General features: G+C 44.2%; 1 protein-coding gene across 16 annotated transcripts in view; it reads left to right on the top strand.

The window, feature by feature from the left end:
• KIAA1217 (KIAA1217 ortholog) overlaps positions 1 to 19,206 on the top strand; it is a 703,566-nt gene that overhangs the window by 591,355 nt on the left and 93,005 nt on the right. For all 16 annotated transcript variants that reach the window (XM_045787000.2, XM_045786992.2, XM_045787038.2 and 13 more), the window contains one exon: positions 15,396 to 15,594. In XM_045787000.2, the coding sequence (XP_045642956.2) occupies positions 15,396 to 15,594 (199 nt within the window). The remainder of the gene's footprint in view (positions 1 to 15,395; positions 15,595 to 19,206) is intronic.

The following is a 19,206-nucleotide window of genomic DNA, read 5'->3' as shown; positions in this document are numbered from 1 at the left end:
GTTCTTTGTTGTGATCTTGTGGTTGAGAACAGAAGCTGCTCTGAAAAGGCAGCACTGGCAACTTCAAAGGGAAACGGGGAGGAGGAAGTAGCCATGTGTGATGTCTCCTCCACGCCTCTTCAGAAAGTCCCAGAGGGGAACAGAAGGTAAAGGTACAATAAAAAGTCTTGGAGTCTTCTGAGGGCAATTAGAAAGCTCGGTTGTTAGATCCCCGTCCTGGAGATGGCCATCATGGCCCCTAGCACCTAGTGCCAGGCCCTTCCTTAGAGTTCCTGCATGCTGGGGGCTGGGCAGTGTCGGGGTGCAGCTCTGGGGCACGGGGGAAGAGCGTGGCCTCATCTCCACATCCCTGTGCACCCAGCAGCAATTCTGTCCTTTCCCACTTGCTCTGAATGCAGGAAATGGAATTTAAGAGGAGCCTGGGGAAAGTGAGATAAGCCTGACAAAAACTTTGAAAAGTCCTCTTCCCCACCAGGGGAGGTACCACCAAAGGACCTAGGTCAGAACACTTGACCCATAGGCCAGTCTCAACCGCTGTCCCGTTTCTGTCCTGCTCACATACCCTGTATGCACGGCAGTGATCCCGAGCCCTCGTCCCCGGCCTTGGAGGTTTGGGGCCCTTACACTGCCATCTCTCTGGATTCTCCTAAGCAATAGCTCTGTTGGGGACCCCTTTATTCTTCTGACCGGAGCTGAGAGGACATTCCAGAGCTCTCCATGGGGGCAGGGCATGTAGAGGGGCAAGGACAGAGGCTTCCAGAAGATCCACACCCTCTGGCATGGACCCGAGGACACAGGAGGAGTGATTCTGGAGCAGCAGGGAAGACATGGGGAGGAGGAGTGGGCAGGAAGCCAGGGACAAGCCTCGGGACAGACTCACCCTGCCTCATGCTCCGTCACTGCCCACTTGAGGCCAGAGCCTGGTGGGATGTGTCTGGGAGTGTCCACAGGACGTCTGTGGCCTGTCATGGCGGAGGGGACCTTTACAGCTGCCCTGGGGAAGTCTACTGAAATCCCAGAGGAATCCAGTGGTGAACAAATAACAGAATTACTAGCATGTAATAGTAACAGGAAACATGTAAAGCTTAAGTAGTACCCCGAAGCAGTTCACTGATGTATAAAATGTGCAACTGCTAAAAACCGCTCAGCGTGGCTCTGCCTTTCCAACCAACGTAAAACCAAAAATAAAGTAACTGAATCCCTAGAGCAGTAGAGGGCACTCAGGTGTCCGCTTCCATTAGGACTACTCAAAAAATTAATATAAAATCACCTGTTGATAGAGCGGACAGTGCACGACTTGAATGCCAGAAGGTGAGGAAGGTTCTGTCCCTCGCTTCGAAGCCCGTGTTGGGGAAACACACCTCATCTTTCGTGGGTCACCCCCAAGCCTACCTGGGGCAGGAGCAGAGGGGCTCATAGACCATCTGTCTAAATATTTTTAAAGCTATAAATCAAGCTGGCAAACGGTGAGATAAAATAATGTTCCATTCTCATACTTTGATAATATCCCTTTGTGACCACAGAGAAAGCTAGATTTGATTTTGGAATTCCCAGAAATGCTCACCAGAGCTCTGCTTCTGGATCACGACATGGAGAAGGCCCTCCCCAGCCCCAGCCCGTAGCAGCCCCCGCCTCGTCCTCGTTTCCGCAGTGCGAACGAGAGCCATGACCCAGCCCGCGGGAATGAGTGCGCTCCACGTGCCCTGGACACAACCGTGCCTCCGTCACCCCTCCATACTTGGGGGCGTGCACCTGTGTCGGAGCGGGGAGAAGCCCTGCAGTGTCGTGCCGGGGGCACTTGGGCACACCAGCCCAGCACTTTCGTGGAATCTGATCACAGACACAAGGAAGGTGATCATTCCCATGAGAGTTGGCCCTGGGCGGATTGCCTTATGTTTTGGGGTCACAAAGGAGAAACAGCAATTCTGGGTTTGGGGGCTTTTTTTGTTTTTTTTTTTTTTTAAGAGCTCCAAATGAAGGCCAGTGAGATATGAATTCCCCCAAACTGCCCACACGCTCTTTCTCACCACTTTCTGGAAAAGAATTCTGAGCCTCCCCCTCAGACACCTAAGAAGAAGCCGAGAAAAAGCGGCCCCGCAGAGGAACAGCTGCTCTGCCCATTGCATGCCTCACCGTCCTCGTTGGCCACACGCCCTGCACGGCCTTCTCCAGCGGACCGGGGAGCCGAAGGGCAAGGAGGAAAGTTGGAGCGTTCCTCAGTAGCCCTCAATGGCCGCCTGTGGCCAGAGGGTCACCCTCTGACTGAGGCAGCTCCCTTTTTTGGGCCCAGTGACAGGAGTGGATGCACCCCGAGGCCTCAGGGTGGCAAAGGCCAGTCATTTGCTCATGGTCTGATGGTCATTTTTCCCCCAAAATATTTCCCTGAGCTGGAAGAGAGCGGGTGAATTCATGAGTGTCGCAGACCGACAGGGACTAGCATTGCTGGGGACGGGAGCCCCTGCGGAAGCCTGGACTTGGGCAGGAGACCAAGGGGTGCAGCTGGGGAAAGGGAGCCAGCAAGGGAAAAGATGGGGGAAGAGGTGGCACTGGAAGGGAAGGCTCTTTGGGGTCCAAGCATCCCCATTTCCTACTTTTTAAACGTGAGTTTCAAAAAGGAGGGAGTCTGCCATATGGAATGGGATCCTAGAGATTGGGTCTTCCGGCTTTTGTTGATGACACTGGTCATTAAAGGACAGTTTTTATTTTATTGCCGTTAGCATATCAGAGTATAATGAAGCATCACTGCTTCCATTTACCTGGAAAGTTCTCTCTGGAAATTCCTGGTGATCCAGGGGTTTGCCTACGAGGGGAGAAAAGAGGCTCATCTAACCAACATCTTGCGATGTCTTTCTCCCCCAGCTTGGGGACCAAACAGGTTGTTACCTTTTCAAGCAAAATAATATTCACAGAATAGTAGAAAATAAAAGAAATTCTGAATAATAAAATGAACACTATACATTGGTGGGTTTTTTAATCTACATGTAGAAAACATAAAAACTAGAATTTCATACTGAAAACTTTTCTAAAGATACATTTATTCATCCATAATAATTATTATTATGTAAAATATTAATCATTTAGCAGAGAAGAAAATAAATTTCAGATTAACTCGATGGTTTCTTACTAAGTGTCCATGATCTCTGTGCCTATGATTGAAGAAAATGCAGGATGCATACATCTCGTGAATAACAGCTGGAGTCTTTCTGATTCTGTGAAAACATGCATTGGAAACTGTAAAAGTTGCATTTGTCATATCCCTGAAAGGTCAATTAATTTTTTTCTGAGACCATGATTACGATCTTTTACATTTTTGTTCTTATCTTTAAGAAAATCTCCTTCTTCCTTTTGTACTATAGAATTTCTATATCCATTATTTTATCACGAGTCAAGGAAAACTTTCCTAATTCCCATAACTACACCCAGGTGTAAGCTCCTGGGTGCTCTGTGGAAAGGATCCTATTTAGACAGCATTATTTGGCATTCTTTCAAATATATATATGTATATACGTGTGTGTATATATATTATGTATACATACACACACATCTATGTATACGCATATATATTTTAGGTTTTTTTTGAATGGAAAAGGACAGAAAACGTAATATTAGAGACATTACCAAAATTAAACAGATTCCCACCTGCTTAACACCTGAGAGACAGCATAGTACAATGGTTACGGTCATTAACAGGGAGTCACACAAGTTGCTTCTCTTGCCTCAGTGTTCCTCTCTGTGAAATGGGGATAATTATAGTAGCAACCTCATTGAGAGGATTAAAGGAGTTAAAATTTGAAAAGGTCGGTGTCCGGCACGCGGCAGGCAAGCACTCTATAAGTTTCTGTCAAAATTTTTAAAAAGATTTATTCATTTATTTTTTTGAGAAAGAGAGCACATGCAGGAGGGGTAGAAGGAGAGGGAGAGAGAGAATCTCAAGCAGGCTCTGTGCTGAGCGCAGAGCCCAACTCGGGGTTCGATCTCACAACCCTGAGATCATGAGCTGAGCCCAAACCAAGAGTCTGACACTTAACCAACTGCGCCACGCCAGTATCTGTCAAATTTTAAAAGGAAAACTTTTTTTTTAAGTTTGTTTGTTTGTTTGTTTGTCTGTGTTTAGTAATCTCTACACCCAACGTGGGGCTCAAACTCATGACCCCAAGAGCAAGAGTCACATGTGCCTCCGGCTGAGCCAGCCAGGTGCCTCCAAAAGGAAAACTATTTTTCTGTAATTGCTTCAGCCCTCTGCCATCTTTAAAGAAGTAAAACGTAAAATTCCATCTCCTGTCCTTCGCCTCCTTCTGTGCCAGAGCTAACTACATGCTGAAGTTGGGGGTGTGGCTGTCCTGAGAGTTTTGGTGCTTCTACTGGTATATGTATAAATAGTATGTATTATTTTTGTGTGTTATAAAACTTCACGTAAATGGGAACATATTGCATGCAGCATTTGTGACTTTCCGTATCCCCTCAAACTACGTTTCTGAGATTGATCCATGTTGATAGATGTGGTTCTAGCTCATTCATTGTAGGTGCTGTTTACTGGTCCACTGCATGAGTAAACCACTGAGAACAAATTGGTGGGAAGTGGTGTTGCAGCGAACATCCTAGAACAAGGGCTTGCGTGTGCGATTTTTCTCTGTGATGGGTAATTTAAAGAAATAGCCAGGGGACGAGAGGCACGTCTTCAGCTTTACCAGGTGTCCCACCAGCACTGAGGAACAGACTGCGGTTTCCGTGACCTTGCCAATGCGTGAGGTTGCTGGGCTTACCGACTTTTGCCTCCGCGTTGGGAATAAAATAGTATGTCATCGTTCCATTTTTATTTCCATAATGAATAGTGAGGCTGGGCACTTTTATGATTATCGGCTGCTGGTGCTTCTTCCTCTGTGAGTTGCCTGTCTGGGTCCAGTTTTGGATATCTACTATTGTCCATTCCGTTTTCTATTTTCTTATTGACTTACAAAGTTCTTTAGTTATCCTGAACACCGATCGTGTGAGTTGTAAATGACTTCTCCCAGACTGTGGTTTGTCTTCTTTACTTTGTTGATAATGTCTTCTACAGTAAAAATATTCATTGTGATGTGGTGTCATTAAGCAGTATCTTTCGCTATGGCTTTTGGTTTTTGTTTCTTTTATAAAGTCCCTATACTGATGTGCTGGGACACAGCACCGTGTTTTGTTTTGTTTTTCAAATCTCATAGTTTTAACTTCTCACATACAGGTCTTTAGTCCATTGGCAGTTTCTTTTCCTTGTGGTGTAAGGAAAGGTTTTTGTTAGGTTTTGGGTTTCTTTTGTTTTGTTTTTTTTACTTTTTCCATTTGGAGAACCGGTCTTCCTGATACTATGTATTAAACAGTAATTTCTCCACTGACTTGTACCACCCCTTCCGTCATATACCAAGCTTTCTTAAAATCTGGGTCTTTTGCTAGGCTGTTTTGTTCCGAGTTCTGTTTGTTCTATCCCTGTGCCAAAACCACAGTTTTAATAGTGTTGATAGTTGGGAGAGCAAGTACTCCCCCTGTTGCTCTTCAAAATTGCCATATCGTTGCTCTATGTTTTTATTAAACTGCATTCTCTAATTTTTTTCTAGTATTTGGGGTTGCTGTTGATTCTATATATTGATCTTACATCATTCAGTCCTATTGAATCCTTATTGATTCGAACAGTGTCTGCAGGTTTCCGTGGATTCTCTGTTGGATCACTGAAAATAACAAGTTTTGATGATCCCTTCTAATCCATATGCCTTTTCTTTCTTTCTCTTGTATTAATGGTGCTAGTCAGACTGACTTAAGATGCAGCAATAGCAAAAAATCTGAGTTTAAAGATTTTATTTTTGAGTAATTTCTACACCCAACATGGGGGTCAAACTTACAACCCCAAGATCAAGATTCGCATGCTCCACCAACTGAGCCAGCCAGGAGCCCCCAAAAATCTAACTTTAAAAAGAATGCTCCTAATGTTTCATCATTAAGCATTACCCTCCTTTGAGGTTTTTGGTTGGCTACCTTTCACCAAGTTAAGAAAGTTTTCTTTAATTCTTAATTTTTTTTTAAATTATGAATGTGTTTTGGATTTTTCTTAACATTTTCCTGACACTATCAAGATTATCATATAGTTTCTCTCTACTTATTTCTTTTTTTCTTTCTAAAGAGAGATAGAGAGCGCAAGTAGGGGGAGGGGCAGAGGGAGACAGAGAAACTTTTTTTTTTTAAATGATTTTTTTATTATATTATGTTAGTCACTATACAGTACATCCCCAGTTTCCGATGTAAGGCTCGATGATTCATTAGTTGTGTATAACACCCAGTGCACCATGCAATACGTGGGGAGACAGAGAAACTTAAGCAGACTCCAGGCTCAGCACAGAGCCTGGCACGGGGCTTGATCCCACAAACATGAGATCATGACCTGAGCCAAAATCAAGAGTCGGGTGCTTAACCGACTGAGCCACCCGGGAGCCCCTTTACTTACTGCTTATTGCGGACGATATTAGGACTAGAGTGTCTAGTCCTTATAGTCCTGAGATAAATTCTTCTTGGTCATGATGTATTTTTTCACATATTACTAGGTTGGTTTTGCTAATATTTTATTTAGGGGTTTGCATTTAAACTTGAAGTTTTTCCTCTTACTACTTTGGTATTATTCAGATTAGTACTAGCTTATAAAATGAATGGACATCGTGATGTTTAATTAACTGACAGCTCACCTTAAGTGTAAGAGAGAATTCAGTTACAGTTGTACAGTACCCATACTCAATAATAGTGTTTCTCACAGCATTTTCATGCACTTTCTGCCTTAATTGCTGAGTAACCTTTAAGATTAAATTATTGTTCCATTGACATTGTTGCAAGTTCTTTGGTGACTTTGCATTGTAGCTTCTTCATAGACACGTTTCTAGCTATCCATGGAAAAGGGAAGTAAGATCCCCCGGAAATGAATATGGCCCCAGAAGTAGAAATCGGCATCGGACACACTCATGATTTGAACACAGTTTGAATTCCAGAAGTCATCAACAGATGCTTCAAGGCATTTTTTTAGAGAAATGCCTTGGGATGCTCACTTCAATAGTACTATCCTATCACATGCTAACCTAATAAGACTGTGTGGAGAATGAGTGCCTCTGAGCAGAACCTCAGTCCAGTGACTGCTGTCGGTCAGGCTCTTGAGGGAGCGAGACTCTGTCATATTCAACTTGCAACAGACTTAACTGCTCTAACATGTTCTTCCATGATGCTCAGACAGGTGGGTCCACAATTATGAATCTTTAAAGAACATTCTAAATCAGAATTTGGCATAAAATTGCTATTTGTTTGCCTGGAAATTTTCAGCCTTGCTTCAAGATTCTCCGTTAGGCACTCTCAGAGGGTCTCCATAGTTTCTCAAGGATATTTATTCGAAGATAAATTAGCTAAAGACTTAAGAAAGTCTCACATTGCCTTTCAATATCAGGATGGAATAAGAAAAGATATGATTGCTACAGGGGCGCCTGGGTGGCACAGCGGTTAAGCTTCTGCCTTCGGCTCAGGGCGTGATCCCAGTGTTGTGGGATCGAGCCCCACATCAGGCTCCTTCGCTATGAGCCTGCTTCTTCCTCTCCCACTCCCCCTGCTTGTGTTCCCTCTCTCGCTGGCTGTCTCTATCTCTGTCGAATAAATAAATAAAATCTTTAAAAAAAAAAAAAGATATGGTTGCTACAATCATTTTCAGATAACGACGCAAAGATTTGGTGTTTACTCAAAACAAAGACACTGAAATCTGAGAGTCAAGTTAGTCCAAAAATAGAGAGCATCCAGACTGTCTATAGAGAATAATTTTTCTATTATCTTGTTCATCCTCACAAGGCAACTGTCACCATCTGCTTTGTCACCTCCTTGAAAAGCTACTCCATAGGAAGGGACATAGCAGCGTGGGTCTTGTCCGGGACGGAAAAAGTTACTGACATCTGAGGGCTTGCTCAAGCTTTTCCAGGAACACACGCAGACTTGTCTTGAAATCGCTGCTGTGTCTGAAACACAATGTCAGCTGGTGTGAGGTATGAATTGCTAACTTCTAAAGAACAGGGTCGTTTATGGAACGGCTGGAGGGGTTAGAACACAGCAGGTGACCAGAGGGTTACCCTTGTACCTCCCATTCCTGGTATAGGACCTGGCACACCGTGGAGGCTTATGTAGTGAACGAATGAAGGCATCCCTACAGGTCCCCCTTAATTCATTTTGTCTTAAATCCGAACACTCTTTCTTGAATTCAGTCTCTTAAGGGTACACCAGTATGTTAACTATACTGGAATCTTTTGTTTATATTCAATACCAATGTCATTTCAGATGCTAATTTACATTCTACCAACTCCACTGGAAGTTTCTGTAGGAGGAGCCTCCCATGGCCCACCTCTTTTGACTCAAAAAAATTACCCAGTTTACTGAGTAGAATCCCTAATTGGCCAGTCTCGTTAGATCTGTGGGGGTTATCTTTTCAGATCATCAAATCAAAGCATACTTATTTTAGGAAATGTGGAAGATACAGAAAACCGTAGAGAACATTATCAACCCTGAGCTTACCGCCCAAAGACAACCAGTCTGGTCATTTTGGTGTATCATCATCAAATAGGTAGACTTACCCTGAGCCTGAGGGAACCAAGGTTCAGCCCCGTAAGTAAATAGCTAACTTTCATACTGAATTTTACTTTGTTCTTAAAGAGGTCCCTCAAAACTGTAAAGGTTCCGACCGTACAAAACCTGGACCCATCACTACCATCAAGGTGATTAATGGACTTTTATGAATCGAGTTCCTTTATCACTTAACAAAATGTAAAGTTTTTCTCCTATTCTTCTAGAATTCCTTTTAATAACAGCGTAGTGTTCAGTGAATAGATTTCTCAAGTGAATGGATTTATTAAATGAATCCCCTAATGTTGGGATTCCCCCACACTGTTCTCATCGATGACGCCTTACCGAGCACCCTCATTACCATATCTGTGCATAAATGTGTAGAAATGGAATTACTGGCCCAAACCATATGTATAATTTGAGGGGATTTTGACATATATTAACAGGTAGCCATTTAGAGAAGTGGTGTCAGTTTATCCCCCAACAGTGGTATGTGAGAAAATTCATTTTTCTTTTTTTTTTTAAGATTTTATTTATTTATTTGGCAGAGAGAGAGAGACAGCCAGCGAGAGGGGGAACACAAGCAGGGGGAGTGGGAAAGGAAGAAGCAGGCTCAGCGGAGGAGCCTGATGTGGGGCTCGATCCCATAACGCCGGGATCACGCCCTGAGCCGAAGGCAGACGCTTAACGACTGTGCCACCTAGGCACCCCCATTTTTCTGACCCTTGTCAACATTGTTTATTATATTGTAAAGACCCCTGCCAACTTTATAAGTCTAAAAAGCTATCTTAATATTTTAATATTTATGTTTTTCTTATTAAGTTGAAGACTGAGTTTCCTACCAGAAGGTACTATAAGAACGCTGTATATTTTTAAAGCATTAGCCATTTGCCGTAGTTGTAATGCAAATATTGATCTGTGTAATCTTAAATTGGATTTGGGGAAACTGAGGAATTTTGGTCATTTGGAATTGTCACCATCATCTCCCTGTGGAAAATGCCAATTAGGGGAAATTGTAGAAGGCATGCCAGAAGGCAAGCGTACGTATTAACTTGGCCACATTACAGGGAGAATTGAACTCTTTTCAGCTAAAAGATATGTGAGCATCTGTTTTGTGCTTAACATTCTACTATTTTCCCATTTACATCTAATCACATTGTGGAATTAAAAACTATGCTTGCAGGGGCGCCTGAGTGGCTCAGTCGTTAAGTGTCTGCCTTCGGCTCAGGGCATGATCCCAGAGTCCTGGGATCAAGCCCCACATCAGGCTCCTCGCTGGGAGCCTGCTTCTTCCTCTCCCACTCCTCCTGCTTGTGTTCCCTCTCTTGCTTGCTGTCTCTCTCTGTCACATAAATAAATAAAATCTTAAAAAAAACAAAAAGCAAACAAAAAAACTATGTTTGCAATTTCATAAAACACAATGTGAGCACTTATATAAGAAAAATTAATTCCTGAATTCTTAGTGGAAAAGTGATGGAGGAGTGGTGGGGGGAAATCGCTCAGAGGAGGTTGTGTTCATGTCAAGCAAACTGGTGGGGAGGTCACCCAAGGTGGTGGCACAGCATGAAGGATAAATGTGCCTGCTAAGTTTGCAGGACAGCGGGAGTTCCAGGACAACTCTAGTACCATGGGGATGTGGCCCGGTTTGGGATAATAAGGCAGGAATAGGAGACAGGTCTGTATTAGTCCATTCAGGCTGCTGTAACGAATTACCATAGACTGAGTGCCTTTTTTTTTTAAGATTTATCTATTTATTTTAAAGTGAGAGAGAGAGAGTGTGTGTGTGTGTGGATGGGGGGAGGAGCAGAGGGAGAGAGAAGCAGACTCCCCACTGAGCGCAGAGCCCAACACGGGGCTCCATCTCAGGAACCTGAGATCATGACCTGAGCCAAAATCAAGAGTCGGACACTTAACCGACTGAGCCACCCAGACACCCCACCATAGACTGGGTATCTTAAAACCATTTATTTCTCACAATTCCAAAGGCTGGGAAGTTCCAGACCAAGGCACCAGCAAATCTGGTGTCTGGGGAAGGCTGACTATATGGTTTGCTGGTGGCCGTCTGCACTTTGTTTCCCCACACTGCAGACAGCAGAGAGAGACAGCAGACTCTCTGGGGTCTGTTCTTAGAAGGACACTAATCCCATCAGCGTGCTCCACGCTCAGGACTGAATTACCTCCCAGAGGCCCCACCTCCAAAAACCATGGCATGGGGGATTAGGACCTTAATGTAAGAATTAGAGGGGGGGGACACACCCAGACGTTCAGTCCAAGCAAGGTGACAGTGTGAAAATCCTTGTGTACCCTATCAAGATCAAGAATATTTGAGAGGATGTCCCACATTCTGGAACTGATTCTGAGGATGTGTCACACAAGCATGACCCGCCAAGTGTCCTTTTTTTGTAAAATGTGACTGAGAGTTCTTGGTGAAAAGTCCACATTGCCTCTGCAGGGCCATCGAGGTGGAAGTACTCTTAAATAATCTGGCTTCTCAGAGGGGCTCCCCGTGTCCTGAGGTTCATTTCAACACTCTGTTGTTTCCAGAGCTCTGTGCCTTCCCCGGCTCCCCTCAGCGTGTGGATTGTTTCTAACCATGTGTCCGCCATTTAAGTTGACTTAACAAGAGCACTCTTTTTTCCGAGCTGCCCCCCGTCATGCTTCAACACCTTCAAGCAGATGGTCAGGCAAAGAGTGTGAGGACAGCTAAGAGCGTCCAGAGAGGAAGGCTGGAGGAACTGGATGTGGTCCCGTGCAGGATTTCAGAGGCCACAGGCTTCAAGGGAGAGACCGTCGGGTCTGTGGATGGACAGAATGGGATATACAAGCTATTTAGTCACTTACTAGCTTTTACTTCAGGAAAGTTGCTTGGACCTTCTGAGCTTTGTCTTCCCTCTCTGTGAAATGGGGCCATAATAGCAATCTGATAAGAGATACAGTGCTGCTTAAGGGAAGCTCGCACATACCGTTTCTGACACATAGCAGACGTCCTAGAAATTTCCTTCTTCGTAAAAAAGGAGCTTATGCTCCAAAGACCTTCAGACTTCCCCTGTAATCCGGAGCAGGCAGCGCCGCTCAGAGCTGGGAGAGGATGCCAGAGGGTGCTGAATCCCATCACTGCGCCAGTAATCCGCCATCATATATTAAGAGATTTCCTTCTGAGTTTAAACATTTCTAAATACCTCTCCTGAATTGGGAAAGCAAACTGAATTAAGTGTAAAAAGACTATTCTCCTCTGTTTGTGAAGGCATCTGTCCTGCCTTTTCCGGATTTTCACAATCTATAACTGGACTTATGTACCCAGCTGGCAGCCGCACCAGCCAAACCCCGAGGTAACCGTAATTTGGGCCCTTTTTTTTTTCTTCTCCCAGAGCCTACAGATTCTATTTCAAGCACACACACGTACAGAATGCAGATGTAGGAATGAAACCCAGGCCCTCTGGGTGAATGAGGCTGTGATATTTGACTGGAGTGAGGCCATAAGTGGCCCATCGGCAGGGGCCTCGCCCAGCCGTGGTCGGGGCGCAGACCTCAAGAGTGGTTTGGGCCTTTAGCTGTGGCACCACCGATCACATGGGACAGTCACCGCATCTCCTGTTTGGGGCGAAAACTTGCAAGATGTGTGATCAGACAGACTTGAAAGGATTTTTCTGAACTCTGAGGAATGTGTAATAGCATGGATATTTTGAAAAACTAGCTCCCTGAAGAAGCTGAGGATCCAAATTTTGTCCGAGGGGAAATTTACCTGCTTATGCTCAGTGCGAAAGGACTACTCCAGTCAAGGGAACAGCCACTTCGGAGAAGTATTTCTAACGTGTGTACAAATAGGGAACAGGATTACTAGGCTGTTTCATGTAGCAAAAGCTCTTGTAGCTTGGATAGACCCCAAATGAACACTCCTTTTGGCTGACGGAGAAATCATTCATTCTTTCATTCATTCAACAAACATTTATTGAGAAACTGCTATGTAACAGGTGGTATCTGCAGGTACTAAGAGCACTGTGGTGAACAAGAACAACAAAATACATAAAAAAAAAAAAAATCCCCGACCTCATGAAGCTTGCAGTCTAGAGGAGGAAAGTGTTGATAAGCAATAGCAAGAGTTAAAATATGAATTATATGTGAAAAATGCTGAGGAATAGAAATGGAACGGGGGTGGGGGGTGTGAAGTATCTGGGAGAATGGGTGCTGGAATTTTGACAAGGTGGTGAGGGAAGGCCTCGCTGAGAGGCCAACTTTCATAAATACCCGATGGACGGTCTGGATGGATATAGATGTAGATAAAAAATATTGCCGTCTGGATTTTCGAAGCTATTTCTCTATTGTCTTCTGGTTTCTGGGTTGCTGTTGAGAAAACTCCTGCCTTTCTGACCCCTGCTCCTTTGTTTGTGACTTTTCTCCCCACCCCTCTGGCAACTTGTAGGACCTTCTGTTCTCCCCCCTGCCGTCTGGAATGTCTCGGTGACCAGCCTGATTATGTTGTGCGTTTCATAAACCTTTTCTATCTCTGATCTCAGGCCCTGCAGTTTGGGGAAAATTTTTTTATAACCCTTTTTGTAAATCTTCTGTTTTTCCTGAACCCTTTTACTGAAATTCCCTTTAGTAATAATACTTGGGATGCTCTGAAATAATTCTCTGTTTTTCTTGTTTTTCACTCTCTCCTGTCCTTAGTCTTTTTGCTCCACTTTCTGAGATTTCATCAACTTTTTCTTCCTCCCTGAATTTTTTTTTAATTAAGTAAACTCTACGCCCAACCCCAAGATCAAGAGTCACATGCTCTACCAACTGAGCCAGCCACACGCCCCTCTTCCTTCCTGAATTTTTAATTCCTTCTCTCATGATTCCCAGAGCTTGCTCTTGCTCTCCAAATGTTCCCCTTTTCTTGGACTGTCTTGTCATTTCTGAGTTCCTGTTTTCTATTTATTTTGGTGTCCCACGTTCATGGCTCATATGAAACGTCTGTAATTCTGGATAGTCTGCAAATGTGTGAGGGAGGTATGGTTGTACTAACTGGGAGCTTTCATATATGGGTTGGGGCACTTCACAGCGAGGATCAAACAGAACTTGAGCTTTACCCTCACAAATCCATTGGTCTTTTCTCCCAGGCCAGTCGGCTTTTCTAGAGGGGTTCCTCCAGTGTCTTGACTGAGGGTCACTCCTTTGCAAGCATTCTGTGAGAAGGCACCTCATCCTCCCTCGTCTGTGCCTGGCGAGCTACAATCCAGTCTGTTTGGTTCTTCCTCTTCAGTCTTCTGTGGAGGCAGGGAGTTGGTTGGCTGAGTGGGATAAAAGAAGAGCTCCGGACAGGTTGCAGCACCATTAGAAAGAAAAGAAAGTTCAGTCAGGCCTCATGCTTTCTTCTCAGCCTGCATTCCTCCCCTCAGAGGGATCTGGTGCCTTGCTTCTCAAGCTTCCCTAGCACTGCATGTTTTATCTGGAGTTCTCCCCTTGAAGGCTCAGGTATCCTCCTTCTCCTGTCTGGTCCTGTTTCCTCTCTCATTCCCTTAATTCTTTGATTTATGCTTTTTTATTCTTCATTGTCACTTTAATGGAATTTCAGGAGGAGATGGGGACAAATCTGTTGCATGAATTGCCTTATTGTAACCAGACGCCATCTTGTATTCTTTTTTGAGTCTCTCCTGCCAAAGCTTGCTCTAGTGACATTAGTCTGTCCTCAGTAGATTCTCACAAGAAGTGGATTCAAATTAAATGTCAGGATCTGTGATATCCTGTTTCAGTTACACATTTTTGAATAACAAGTGACCATAAACATAGTGAATTAAATCAACAGTTACTTACTTTCTTTATTCTGTAATTTGGGCGAGGTTTGGAGGGGGTATCGCATTTCAGTTCCATGTGATGGCAGCTGGGGCAGGTCACCTGGAGCTGGGGGTTCTCCTCCCAAGGTGGGCCACCCACATGACTGACCCGTGGTGTAGAGACTGGAGGCTTAGTGGGGGCCGTCAGTCAGGGTCTTTCATTCTTCTTCATGTGGTCTCCCCAAGTGGCTCAGCTGGATCACAGAAGCTTGGTTCTGTGAGGGAGCATCCAAGACCACACTTGTCAAGAGGACAAGGTCTAGCGTGCAAGCATTTACCAAGCCTCCATTTTGTACTTTACTTGCTAACGTCTCATTGGTCAAAACAAGTCACATGGCCAAGCCCAGAGTCAATGTGGGAAGGGACTACACTCCCCAGGGGCATGGATACTGGGAAGTATGGTTCCTTGGAAGCCATATACCCCTGGAACTCTAAAATTCCATGATCCCATGCTTCTTGTTTTTCTTTCTGAAACATTAGTTTCATTTGGTATAAACGTTCAATAAATATGTATTAGAGCCACAGAAATATTGTAGCCTTTCCAGTTAAAATGTCTCTGAATGGACTATAAAGACTTAAATTATATAGCTTACCCATTGCTATAATGATTATGTTGTTAGTTAATGGAAAACATGGAAAACCACCCTACAGGGTCAAATTGCTAAATATACCTTTCAAGGGAATAAAGTATTGTCTTTTGCTTTAGGCTTCCAGAGGTTAGCTTCTTGTCCTTTTGGTTTTAAAATAGTTGGAAATTAGCCTCTTTAACACCTGCCTGGACTCCAGAGAATAAAAGTGAGTATTCACGTGATAACCGGGAAGTGCATTCCTTGGAAATTCCAAACAAACAGCTCTTGTTACATGCTTTCCAAGCTTGTCCCAATCGTTGCTGCCTGTGGTAAGACAGAGGCGGCTAAGCTTTTGCTGTGTGTTGTGTGCGCCTTGATCTGGGACTGAGAACTGTATTCATTTTGCATGCAGGGGTTCTCTATCTCCAGTACGGGGATGAAACCAAGCAGCTCAGGATGCCGAACGAAATCACAAGTGCAGACACGATCCGTGCTCTCTTCGTAAGTGCCTTTCCACAGCAGCTCACCATGAAAATGCTAGAATCACCCAGCGTCGCCATTTACATCAAAGATGAAAGCCGAAATGTCTATTATGAACTAAATGATGTAAGGTAGGTAGTTACGTCGTGTGTGTGTGTGTGTGTGTGTGTGTGTGTGTGTGTGTGTGTGTGTGTGTATGTCGACCGTACGGCATTGAGCATTGCTGCAGTGCGGACTGTGTCCTCATTTCTCCATGTGCCCTGGAAGGAAGCACAGCTACTACTCTAATTGTCAGGCTCATCTTACCCAGGTCTGAATTCACCATCTGTTTTTCTATAATCCATTTATAAGGTCTGGTTTATAAAAATGAGGACAGACTTCTCCCACCTAGATCTTTGCCTATTACCTCTGAGAAGAATGTAAGAAATAATCTAGTCCACTGTTTATCGAAGAGTTGGGGAAACGGAGGCCCAGAAGGTGGTAGAGAGACTTGATCAGCATCCTAAGGCCATGCTTGTGACAGGAACTCTCCCAGCTCCTTCTCAAGGGCTTTTTCCCCTCCCAGAGACTATGAACATGTTAGGTAATGATCCCACTGGGACATCATTTACACCAATAGGTTAAAGTAGAAGCAGGGGACCCTGTGCTGTGGACCATAAGAAAAGAGGCCGAGAAGCAGTCTCCCTCTCCATGGTTTTCTTACATAGCTGGCCTTACCAAAGAATCTCCCTTTCCAGGTGGGCTTTCTGCAGAGCCCCTTAGGAAATGTACCGTCAAATGAGGCTAAGTGGACTCATGCTATTGCAGCGGGCGCAGAAATAGAAGCATCTGTGTGTGCTGTGGCAGTGTCTAGAGCAGAATGGACCCCTCCGAACTCTCCCGGCCCAACAGCCTGACAACCAGACTGGAGTTAGCACAAACAAGGAGTCGCTAGTACAGCTCCTAGACATTTTAGAACTTAACAAAGTATTGAATGACTAATTCAGCCCTTTCGTTTTATGGGACCAGACACTCAGATGCATGAAAGTTAAGGGACTAATTCAAGATCGCACAGCCACATCATTGCCAAGCGCAGCCCCAGACAGGACTGTCCACATCCTTTGGTGAAGAGGGTTTTTTTTTTGTTTTTATTTTTTATTCCCTCAGAATGTTCCCTGCCCAACTGATCTAGGCCACAACTTGGATTTTTGGGTCCCTTCCCCATGGGGAGAGCAGGACGCCCTGTTTCTTCATTATGAAATTAATAGAAACCACTTTTTTTTTTAAAGATTTTATTTATTTATTCGACAGAGATAGAGACAGCCAGCGAGAGAGGGAACACAAGCAGGGGGAGTGGGAGAGGAAGAAGCAGGCTCCCAGCGGAGGAGCCTGATGTGGGGCTCGATCCCAGAACTCCGGGATCACGCCCTGAGCAGAAGGCAGACGCTTAACGACGGCGCCACCCAGGCGCCCCTAGAAACCGCTTTTTAACCCTGCGCCTCCAGTGCATAACCATGTGAACTGATCAATATGTAACAATGGTCACAAATGACATATGTAGGCGCGTGCCAAGGTGTATGAGTACTTTAGGGCTTTCAAGGTTTGACACATGCCCTAACGTATAAGGGCTACGTCTGTTACACCACCTTGCTGCCTTTAAAAAGCGTGTTTAAATATTCATGGGGATCAGAAAATTCATGGTTGTTTTTTAAGATGAATTATTAATCAGCTTGTCACTAAAAAAAACCCCTGAATTTACAGAGCACGAACTTATACATGAAGCCATCAGATTGTATGTAGGAAGTATGTTTGTGGTCATACAGCCCCATGCAGTGTTTCCACATGGGCATGCTGTTTTACAGCAATCTTCTTGAATTTCCATGTTTTGCAGTGAGAGGACTGGAGAGAAATGGTGATAATAAATCTGTATGAAACTACATAAAGCCACATTGGGCTATGGAGCTCAAGCCGGGTGAGGTTATTGGGAACAAATGGTCCTAACTGTCTTGCAGCCGATGCACACATTTTTATTTATTTATTTTTTCATGCAAGCACTTTGAAATGGCAAAGAGTCATGATTTTCTAGAGCTTTTCCCAAACCTCAAAGCATTACTGCTAGGGTTCTCTTGATGCGTTCTTCCGGAGTGTCCCAAGGAAGTTTTGGACAGAGAGAAGGTAGGGAGGACGAAGGGGAAAAGGTCCTCCCAACTTTCAGACTGAGGTGATTCTCCTTAATGCGAAGTCAGTTGATAAAACAGATGAAAATAGTGCTTGAGAGAAGACAGGCTCCTGTCCTTCAACATGAATAATTTTCCGTTAATATGTTTCCATTTGTGAAAGTCATTTTTAAAAAATCTAATGGGAAAGTCACTGATTTATAAGTTTGTCTGTGACTTTACTTTTCAGTAGTTTGATTTACCCGTAAAAGTGGATCTAAACATACTTAAGTGGATAAAGTGTTGCTATTTGGTGATGAATGTGTTTATGCCAGGTGCTCCTATGTGTGTCTTTTTCAAAGAACTCTTCTCTCTCTTTGCTTATATGCATAAAATGCCTCAATTTTATTTTATTTGAGTGGTAGAATAAATTCTCACCGGCAGCATCGTATAGATTCTCTCCCCCCTCCAAAAATGTACTATGTGGTTTGTCACTGAAGACAATGGCTTTAATCTTCTGAGCCCGGAGACGAATTTCCTTTCACATCCAGTGTTTTTGAAGTGAGAGTGTGTTGGTTAAACATTTAACTATTTCGTCGCTGTGTTGGGTTCTTCATATTTTCCTTTAGGGAAATGCTATAGAGCGTTCAGGTTGAAATTCCATGTTGTAAATGTTGCCATGGTAAATGCAGTCTGGGCCTTTACTGTTGGTTCATCTTGAATGAGCATGTTTCTAAATTAATCATAAACCAACCTCGTGTATTTTAAATACCTTTAGAATCACACTAAGTTTTTTTCATGACTCAAGTAAGGTTTTCAGTTTCATCATATAGTCCCTTGTGACTCCCCTCCCTCCAGAGCCACAGCGGGGATTCACCGGAGGAACCCCCCATGTCCTCACCTTCTGTGAGCTTTCGCCTTCCTAGAGAGCTAGCCCCTGTAATAACAAGGGCTGCATGCTCCCTCTCACAACGGCTCGTAACGAGCTACTTGCCGTCTAGAGCAGCCCTGCAAGCTTGGGCTAGTCATTGCTTCAAAGCAATTACTGACAGATATTTAAAGGAGGGAAGCAAGACGAGTCCAAGAATCCTCCACTTCATTTAAAACAAAACATAACCCAGTAATCTCAGAGATTGCGATCAGCCCACAGAACGTGTGGTTGCACCTGGAGGAAAGGAATGCGCCTCCCTGCACACAGGTCCCCGAGCTCAGCGCGCCGGCCTTGGAAGGACGCAGTGTAGACGGGGCTGAAAGTGCCTTGGGTGGCCCTTCTGCTGATGAAAGCTGAATGTGGAGGGAGAAGGACTTCGTAGACGTTCCTATGCTCTTAAATAATTTTAAGGTAGGCTCTGAGCAAGATGCGGGACTTCTGTCTTTTGCTGCGGTATGACTGACTCCAGGCTCAGAAGGAGAAAAGACAAGCAGAAGATTCCGTCTGCTGCTGTTCCTTCTAAACACTCTGCACGTCCAGTCAGTCCTCTTGTACGTAGACGAGTATTTTTAATAGCCACTATGGAAGGAAAAAAAGGCATTGTAAAGATACTAGTTTTGATCTTGGTGGTACTTTTTTTTTTTCCTGGACTGCAAATAACATTTTCTGTTCCTTGC

The sequence above is a fragment of the Ursus americanus genome, chromosome 31 (genome assembly GCF_024610735.1).
Source record: "Ursus americanus isolate L20-20 chromosome 31, mUrsAme1.1.p, whole genome shotgun sequence".
NCBI classification, from domain to species: domain Eukaryota; kingdom Metazoa; phylum Chordata; class Mammalia; order Carnivora; family Ursidae; genus Ursus; species Ursus americanus.
The sequence above is the reverse complement of the archived record's forward strand: the minus strand, read 5'-3'. Positions and strand labels throughout refer to the sequence as shown.